We start from the raw sequence: 8,314 nt of genomic DNA on the forward strand, positions 1-8,314 counted from the left end.
GTTCGGTCCCACTAATGACCAAAAACAAAAGGGGCACCTAGAACCTCAAGTCAAGAAAACTTCTCAGTCTAACTTCTCTCGTTCTAATTCTTCTCAACCCCATTCTAAATCCAATTCTGTTCAAACTCAAAATCCAAAACATTCAGCAGATTTGAAAGAAAATCGAAGGTTTCCTTAGTCAAGAATGCTCAAAAGCATGCCAAGGCCCAAACGTCAAATCCTGAACCCAAACCGTCTGTAACAAATCCCAACAAAATTAATTCACCATTAAAAAGAAAGATGAAACAACTTTAATAAAAAGAACATATCTTGTTGACATCTCTCTTGCTATTCCTGTTCCTGTGAAAGGCTCACGTGGACCCAAGAAACTTTGGGTTCCTAAATCTGCTTGATTTTTGCAGGTTATCAGTGACGAGCAGTTCGACGAAGAATAGTATATTGACAGTGGCTGCTCATGTCACATGACAGGGAGGAAGGAAGAGCTGAGGGAATTTCGATCTCTTCCAAATGGTGGGAATGTCAAATTCGGGAACAACTCATACGGCACAATAAAAGGTTATGGGATGATTACAAATGGAGACTTCACGATTTGAAAAGTTGCATATGTTGAAGGCCTACAGCATAACCTCATCAGTGTATCTCAACTTGTTGGAGGTACCGGTCTTAAAGTTTCATTTGATGATGAGGGTTCGGAAATAATAGAGAAGAAAACAAAAAGAGTGATTCTCAAATCAGAGTGCAAAGGCGAAATGTTTCCTCTCAATCTCAAACCTATCAAAGGAAATCCAGCTATCTGTCTATTATCCAAAGCACATTCTGACGAAAGCTAGCTGTGGTACCGAAGGCTCTCCCATCTCAATTTCAAGGATATCAACAAACTTGTCACGGGAGGTCATGTTCGGGGTCTTCCATTGCTCAAGTTCGATCGAGAACATTTGTGTGATGCGTATGAAATGGGGAAGCATAGTCGTCAAAGTCACCCATCCATCATAAACACTAAAGTTGTTGAACCACTTGAGTTGATTCACATTGACTTGTGTGGTCCATCGTCTATCGAAAGCATTGGTGGTAGCAAGTATATTCTTGTTATTGTTGATGACTTTTCACATTTTACATGGGTGTTCTTTCTGAAGCACAAATCTGAGGCAACTCTCAAGCTAAAGATGTTTATCAAGCAGGTCGAAGTGCAGCTGAGGAAAGTCGTTCGCAACATCAGAAGCGACAATGGGCTGGAGTTCAAGAATAAAGAATTTGAAGACTTTTTAGCAGAAAAAGGAATCAGTCACAACTTCTCAGCTCCCTACACCCCTCAACAAAACGGAATTGTCGAAAGACGAAACCGATCTTTGTGTGAGGCGGCCCGAACCATGCTAAGTTTTGCTTCTCTACCTCTATATTTCTGGGCTGATGCTATTGCTGCAGCATGTTTTACGCAGAACAGATCCTATCTCAATAAGCGTTTCACTCTTACTCCTTATGAGATCATCAACAACAGAAAGCCAAACGTCAAATTCTTCCACGTATTCGGCTCACGATGCTTTATCTTCAATTCTAAAGAACATCGTAACAAGTTCGACGTAAAAGCCGATGAAGGGATTTTTCTGGGATATTCTCTCACTTCGAAAGCATACAGGGTTTTAAACAAGCGTTCGAGGAAGATTGAAGAAACGTATTATGTGACTTTCGATGACAGCTATGTCAAGAAGCTGAAGGCCACAGAAGAATCAGTTGGAGAAATCTTTTCTCAAACAGGCCAAGTCACAGCCTCGATTGCAAATTTGTTTGAGCAATTTGTGGAGTTATTCGATGAATCGAAGAAGGCTACTCTCTCAGAAGCCAATGCAACAGATAACAAAGTTGATCATCTGAAGCAAATCGCCGATGACACTGCCAAACGACTAGGTGAAGGAGAATCAGTTCCAACTGAACCTTCTCAGCACAGTGCTTCAGTTGAGGGGGAGAAACCATCTTCTTCAAAACAGCCAAGTTCACAAGTTGAGGGGGAGAACTCTTCTCCAGCTGCTCCCGAAAGCTCTACTGCACCCGAAGGTACTATTGCTACCAAAAGCCCAAATGCTCCCGAAACTCTTGTAGCGCCAGAAAGTCAAGATACCCCTGAAAGCTCATCAGTCGAGGGGGAGAATGCTGATATGTTTTACGACGATGACAGTCAATCTGAATTAGAAGAGATGGTAAATGTTGAATTGGATCCATCCTATGATCCGAATTACCCTCCTTTTGTCAAATGGACAAGAGATCATCCTGTTTCACAGGTAGTGGGAAATGTCTCTGAAAAGGTCCTGACCCGATCTCAACTGAAGGCAAAGCAAGCATCTCTATTCTCAAAAGTAGAGTTCTGCATGTTTAACTCTTTCGTCTCAAAAGTTGAACCGAAGACAGTAAATACTGCTCTTGATCACTCTGATTGGGTTCAAGCTATGCAAGACGAACTTAATGAGTTTGAAAGAAATAAAGTTTGGCGCCTCATTCCAACTCCTCAAGATGCCTCGGTTGTTGGTCTCAAATGGGTCTTGAGGAAACTTTTGCTCCTATAGCTAGACTGGAATCTGTTCGAATATTTCTTGCCTATGCTGCACACAAGGACTTTGAGGTCTACCAAATGGACGTGAAGTGCACATTTCTAAATGGAGAACTTGAAGAAACGGTGTACGTGGAGCAACCTCCGGGATTTGTGAATGAAAAGTACCCTAATCACTGCTATATTCTGGACAAAGCGGTATATGGACTGAAACAAGCAACTAGAGCCTGGAATGAAACGCTAACCAAATTTTTAAAGATGTCCAAATTCAAACAAGGTTCGGTTGACCCAACCTTCTTTCGTAAGAAGGAAGGTAACCACCTTATGATTGTTCAAATTTATGTCGATGATATCATCTTCGGCTCAACGAATCCTAGCTTAACGGCTGAATTCAGAAAGCTGATGGAGACTAAATTTGAAATGAGCTCAATGGGTCCTATTAACTTTTTCCTTGGCTTAAATATTAGACAGGGACCCGAAGGCATCTTTATTAACCAGGAAGCCTCACTACTAGAAAAAAGACCTTTTACGACGCGCAAAACACGACGCTCTTTGATTTATGTTACGCATTAGAGAGCGACATTAAAAAAGTGTCATCTCTTCAAAAATTTTAAGGATTTAGGTCGCGCATTACTGAGTGCCCTTAAATTAGTGTCTGATGTAAAAATATTAAAAACACGGAGGGCACCTATAATAAAAAGGGCGTCCTCTACAAATGTCGCTTTATAATTTTAATAAACACGCGTTTCTGGGAATCAGGGGGGAAACTAAATCCCCCAAAATTTTGAACACCCGCTTCCTCTTCCTCTCTACTCTCTACACCCGCCAAATCAACTTCATTCTCTCCCTTCTTTCTCTCTGCAAACCCCTTCTTCTCCGATCGACTTTCACTTCCTTCTATGTGCAAACCCTAATAAAACATAACACATTTGAAATAGTAATATCTTCTTTCATTTTCTCCCCTACTACTCTCTGTAAAACCTAGCAGCCGCCACCACTAGAAACATGGAAAATCCCCCAAAATTTTGAAGTACCCCGCTCACTCCTCTCAATATCTCTTGCGCTTTCGTATTTATAGCCAGAGTTGGAGAGCGAAAAGAAGAAAGAAGAAAGAAATGATGTGCGTATTCTTCCTCTTTTCTTCCTCTAGCTCGATCACAACCCTTCTTCTCCCTTCTTATTATTTCTTTTTTTATTTGCAGGTGAGGGTGTGAGGTGGCGTTCAAAGGTTGTCAAGGGGTTGTGAGGAGCTATAGGGCTCAAGTTCGAGGTTGAAGAAACAAGAAATAATAGCTCCACCACAACGGATAATTAAGCTCTTGTTTCTTTAGTAATAATAGCTAATTGCCTGCCTCACTCCGTCGCATCGTCGTCGTCGTTTAACGGATAAGCAACCATCTCTTCCTCCACAAAAACACAGCGACCTCTCATATCGATAAACAAAAATGGCACAATCCTGCATCCCCTCTCTCAGATTTAACTCTCTCGCATTCTCTTCTACAAAAAGCCCTAGTTCCATATCTGAACAGAACTTCCACCCCCTTCCTTCCAGGTATCAAATTTTACTCTTTATATAAAAAAGTGTCTCTGTGCGTGTGAGTGTTTCTTGTTAAAATTCTTCAGTGATTTTCAATTGGATAAATTACTCATTGTGAAGATTTATTACTTGGGGTTGCTGGGCTCTATTGAAGCTAAGAACTTGATGATTAATAACCTGAAGTGCGCTTGCTCGTTAAAATAGAATTATAGAAACGAAGAAAATCCTTCCTTGCCTATCGTTTCTTTCTGTTGACACTTAACTAAAGACTAACTTTTTATATCCTTCTACACCAAAGTAAGTCAATTTCTCGGTCCTTAAAATTCAAGGAGTTTGATACTGACCATGCCCAAATAAACAAAAATCTTCTACTCCAAGGGTTTAAATTCATTCTATAAAATGTTGATATTGACTATTAATGGATTTCTTGGAAGTAGATGATATATCTTGATTGGAAAACACTAATTTCACAGGAAAACACAGGGTTGGTTTTTTGGGTTAAACTGAACATGTGAGAAATAGAATGAATAAAAATATGCATTTGTTATATAAAATAATAACAGATTCATAAGTGGTAGGTTAATTTTGGGGATGGAGAAAATGTGATGATGAGGTTTACTGATTGCATTGCAGGAAAGCAAGTAAATTGAGAAGTAATCAGAAAAGTGTTGGGACTTGTTCTTCTTCTTCAGTGAAAGCTGTTTATTCTGGTGATTATTCATCATCAGTGAACAAGAATTTGAGGCAGGGAGTATGGTCCATTAGGTAGGAATAGGATTATTGATTATTATGGTGTTTTTTTTTCAGTCTGTTTTGGTAAATAGTAATGATAAAAATATTGAATTCACAGGGAGGATGTACAAGTTCCATCATCACCCTACTTCCCGGCATATGCACAAGGTCAAGGGCCACCCCCAATGATGCAAGAACGGTTCCAGAGTGTTATCAGTCAGCTTTTTCAATATGTGAGTTGCTTCATCTTTATCTTTAGCAGCCTTACTTACACCTGTGACTTCTTACTTCACTTTCTTTACATAATATACCTGTATGTTGTGGTGTTTATAGAGAATTATCCGTTGTGGTGGAGCTATTATTACTAAAGAAACAAGAGCTTAATTGCCTGCATTACCTTTACTCATTGCTCAAATTGGAGGTTAGTGTTAAGTACTTAGTTTTTAATATTTCTTGATTTTTTCATATCACTTCAATGGCGTAATTCTAATTTTGTAATTGTTATCCAAAAAAGAGTTCAGTGCCTGTTGCAGAGCAGTGTGCTTAAGCATTAGGAAATGTTGCAGGAGAAGGTGAAGAACCGAGACAAATTCTGATTTCTCAAGGGGCATTACTTCCTCTTGCAAAAATGATGTTGCCAAATAAAGTTTCAGTTAACGGGTGAACCAAGTTTCTCTGAAATGGTTAGTTTTTGTAAATTTTTTATACAAAATCCAATTCTGTTCTTCAATATTATAAAGATCAACGGTAAATTGGTAATTTTTGCTTTTGTTTTCCAATTTTCAGGCGACAGCATTGTCAGGGCCTCCTTATATCTTTGTTTCTACTCCAGCTTGTGTCCAAAGATGTCTTTCATCAGGTGTTCTTCAAGCAAAATCCGTTCATGATTATCTTTCAATTATTATTCTTGATAAGGTATGGATTCTTTTCTTTCTGTAACATTTATAATACTCTTTATTAAAGTACTGATTCATGTTAGTAAATCAGGCAGATCTTATTTTTACATATGGATATGAAAAGAATCTCAAAGATCTCAAAACTCACATTCCTAAAAGATGTCAATGCCTTCTCATGGCTGCTACCTCAAGGTTTGTTTGTGTCATTATCACTTCTTATAAGATGGTATTTCCATTTCTACCCCTGCAATTTCTTCATTCAATTAATTCTGATGAAATTTTTGCAGTGATGACGTTGAAAGCTTGAAGAAGCTTTATCTACACAATCCCTATATTCTTACTTTAGCAGAAGTTGGTGATGGAAAGGACGAAATTGTCCCCAAAAATGTTCAGCAATTTTGGGTAAGAGCTTAAGAGCTAAAATCTTGTATACTTATTTAACAAACTTATTTTAGGGCATTTCTTTAATACATTTTATAGTTTCTTGAATCTTTATTTATTTCTTTTACTTTTATATTTAGATACAATGTAGTTATCGAGATAAGCTTCTTTACATTCTTGCAATTTTGAAGTTGGATCTTGTTCAAAAGAAAGTCTTTATATTTACAAATACAATTGACACAAGTTTTAGACTAAAACTTTGAGCAAGTATTATTTTTTCCATTAAATTAATCTTTTTTTTTTACCTATTATAGATTTTAATAAAACTTTTTATATATTTTTTGACAGTTTGGTATAAAATCTGCTGTGTTAAATGCTGAATTGCCTGTGAATTGACGTCTACATATTCTTGAGGTATTATTCCCTTTGACTTTTCTTGAAGTTTTTATAATTCTATATAATGTTTTTTAGGGTTTTGGTTCTTAAATGAATAAAGAAAACAAATTTCCTGGGCGGGAAAGAAGCATACATACTTGCTGGTAACATGAGTATGGTACAGTTGCAAGGGCGGGACCAGTTGCTGACAGCACAAAATGAAATGCTCAAGGTACTCTACTCTACTGCTTCATCATATATGTCTGCAAGTTTGGTTGGCAGTTTCCCTTATTACAGATGCGTTGGCTGCATCTGGTCAGGTATAAATTCACCAAATGTTGACTTTGACTTGACTTGACATATAGTTTAAGGAAAATGTTTGACTATTTGTCAGTTAGTTGACTTCTTAACCATTTTTTTGTTTTGTTTTGTTTTAGGCGTTGATTGCTAGTTCGGTTTCAAAAGGGAATTATAGATCTGTGAAGGATAGCACATACTTCGTGTTGACTGTAATGTTAATTAATAATTATTTTGTTTATATAATATATAAAGATGTTTTTATTTTATAAAAGTTAATTAATGTTTTATTATTTTCTTTAGATTGGTTTTGTGATGGGTGTTACTTTGGCTGCAATATTGGGAGTTTCATTTGGTTCCATAGTCACACTGTTCACTAAGGACATTGGAGTATTGGCGATTGCTAGAACCGGGGTTTTGGTAAACTCCCTATAATACCCTTGTTGTTAATATATATATATATATATATATATATATATATATATATATATATATATTTCTGATGCGTTTTGATTTTGTGAAAAAAGTTTGTGAGTGCTAGTCAGCCTTTGAATGCTTTTGCTTTTATTGTTGATGGTTTGCATTATGGAGTTTCAGACTTCTCGTATGCTCCTTATTCCATGGTATGCTTTTTTTAGACATGAATATAAAATTACATATTTGCCCTTGGATTAATATGTTTTCACTGTAGATGCTTGTTGGGATTTTATCGTCTGTAATTGCAACTTGTTATGAGATGGTATTACCACATTTTTATACTAATACTAATTACTAAGGCAGATTTCATTTGAAGTGTCTCTTGGATTAATAATAGCACAATGTTTATCAGGCCAAAACCATTGCATTTTGCAATAGTTGATGAACTTGATTATGTCCTAATTGATGAGGGAAGAAACCCATTGCTGATAAGGGGTGAGGTATGTCTTCTTACTTTGAGTGCTGTACGGATAAATGATGTTTAAAAAATATTTGGGAAAGTAAACAAAAGGAACTAGTTACTTAACAACTTTGATATTTTGATATGCATCTCATTCTCAGGCTAGCAAGGATGCTGCACGTAACACAGTTGCTGCTAAAGTAGCTGAGCTTCTCATGCGTGGCCTCGTATTTTACTTTTTTGCCCTTCTTTTTCCTTTTTGATGTCTTGTTATCCATCTCCATTGTATGCGTATCTCATTGTTTGTTCCACTACACATCATGTAAATTTATATATTGTAACAAATAGAATTGTAAGACATTAAATTTTATGAAATGGATTATATTTTTTGTATATGATATTTTATTTTATATTGTGAGGCATTAAATGCAAATTTAATTTGAAAATTAGTAAATCTATAAAAAATATTTTTTTTTTAACATTTAAAATTATGATACGCAAACATGCGTGTCATCTTCATTTATGACATGGCCTTTCTTGACAGAGGCTTTCTTGATACGCATTGCGTGTCATTAACACGCGCGTCATAAGGTTACGACACGCGAATGCGTATCGTCTTCCTTTATGACAGGGCCTTCCTTGATACTCATTGCGTGTCGTAACCGCGCGTCGTAAATGCG

General features: G+C 36.9%; 2 protein-coding genes and 2 long non-coding RNA genes across 5 annotated transcripts; all 4 read left to right on the forward strand.

The window, feature by feature from the left end:
* The first annotated feature begins 3,862 nt into the window (after positions 1 to 3,862).
* LOC128129295 (ATP-dependent Clp protease proteolytic subunit 5, chloroplastic-like) lies at positions 3,863 to 5,192 on the forward strand. Its single transcript, XM_052767913.1, has 4 exons — positions 3,863 to 4,091; positions 4,710 to 4,841; positions 4,927 to 5,041; positions 5,142 to 5,192. The coding sequence occupies exons 1-4, from the start codon at positions 3,985 to 3,987 to the stop codon at positions 5,190 to 5,192; spliced, it is 405 nt and encodes a 134-aa protein (XP_052623873.1). The 5' UTR covers positions 3,863 to 3,984.
* LOC128128807 (DEAD-box ATP-dependent RNA helicase 16-like) lies at positions 5,173 to 6,499 on the forward strand. Of its 2 annotated transcripts, none has more exons than XM_052767592.1 (6): positions 5,173 to 5,229; positions 5,323 to 5,491; positions 5,595 to 5,723; positions 5,796 to 5,896; positions 6,007 to 6,106; positions 6,434 to 6,499. In XM_052767592.1, the coding sequence occupies exons 2-6, from the start codon at positions 5,489 to 5,491 to the stop codon at positions 6,479 to 6,481; spliced, it is 381 nt and encodes a 126-aa protein (XP_052623552.1). In that variant the 5' UTR covers positions 5,173 to 5,229; positions 5,323 to 5,488; the 3' UTR covers positions 6,482 to 6,499. The 2 variants fall into 2 exon arrangements, with proteins under 2 accessions (XP_052623552.1, XP_052623553.1); XM_052767593.1 differs by having other exon boundaries at positions 5,175 to 5,229; positions 5,342 to 5,491.
* Positions 6,500 to 6,950: 451 nt separating this feature from the next.
* Positions 6,951 to 7,354, forward strand: LOC128128808 (uncharacterized). The gene is made up of 3 exons (XR_008226855.1): positions 6,951 to 6,969; positions 7,061 to 7,177; positions 7,285 to 7,354. It is a non-coding gene; the product is annotated as an uncharacterized LOC128128808 (long non-coding RNA).
* Positions 7,355 to 7,437: 83 nt separating this feature from the next.
* On the forward strand, positions 7,438 to 8,027 carry LOC128128749 (uncharacterized). Its single transcript, XR_008226770.1, has 3 exons — positions 7,438 to 7,496; positions 7,587 to 7,674; positions 7,796 to 8,027. It is a non-coding gene; the product is annotated as an uncharacterized LOC128128749 (long non-coding RNA).
* The last annotated feature ends 287 nt before the right edge of the window (positions 8,028 to 8,314 follow it).

The sequence above is a fragment of the Lactuca sativa genome, chromosome 9, assembly GCF_002870075.4.
Source record: "Lactuca sativa cultivar Salinas chromosome 9, Lsat_Salinas_v11, whole genome shotgun sequence".
NCBI classification, from domain to species: Eukaryota; Viridiplantae; Streptophyta; class Magnoliopsida; order Asterales; family Asteraceae; genus Lactuca; species Lactuca sativa.

Coding starts and splice junctions, on each gene's coding strand:
- LOC128129295 (XM_052767913.1), top strand. CDS start 3,985: ATGGCACAATCCTGCATCCCCTCTCTCAGATTTAACTCTCTCGCATTC. Junction 4,842..4,926: donor CAGGGAGTATGGTCCATTAG/GTAGGAATAGGA, acceptor TTGAATTCACAG/GGAGGATGTACAAGTTCCAT. Junction 5,042..5,141: donor TCAGTCAGCTTTTTCAATAT/GTGAGTTGCTTC, acceptor TGGTGTTTATAG/AGAATTATCCGTTGTGGTGG.
- LOC128128807 (XM_052767592.1), top strand. Junction 5,724..5,795: donor CAATTATTATTCTTGATAAG/GTATGGATTCTT, acceptor TTAGTAAATCAG/GCAGATCTTATTTTTACATA. Junction 5,897..6,006: donor CTCATGGCTGCTACCTCAAG/GTTTGTTTGTGT, acceptor TGACGTTGAAAG/CTTGAAGAAGCTTTATCTAC.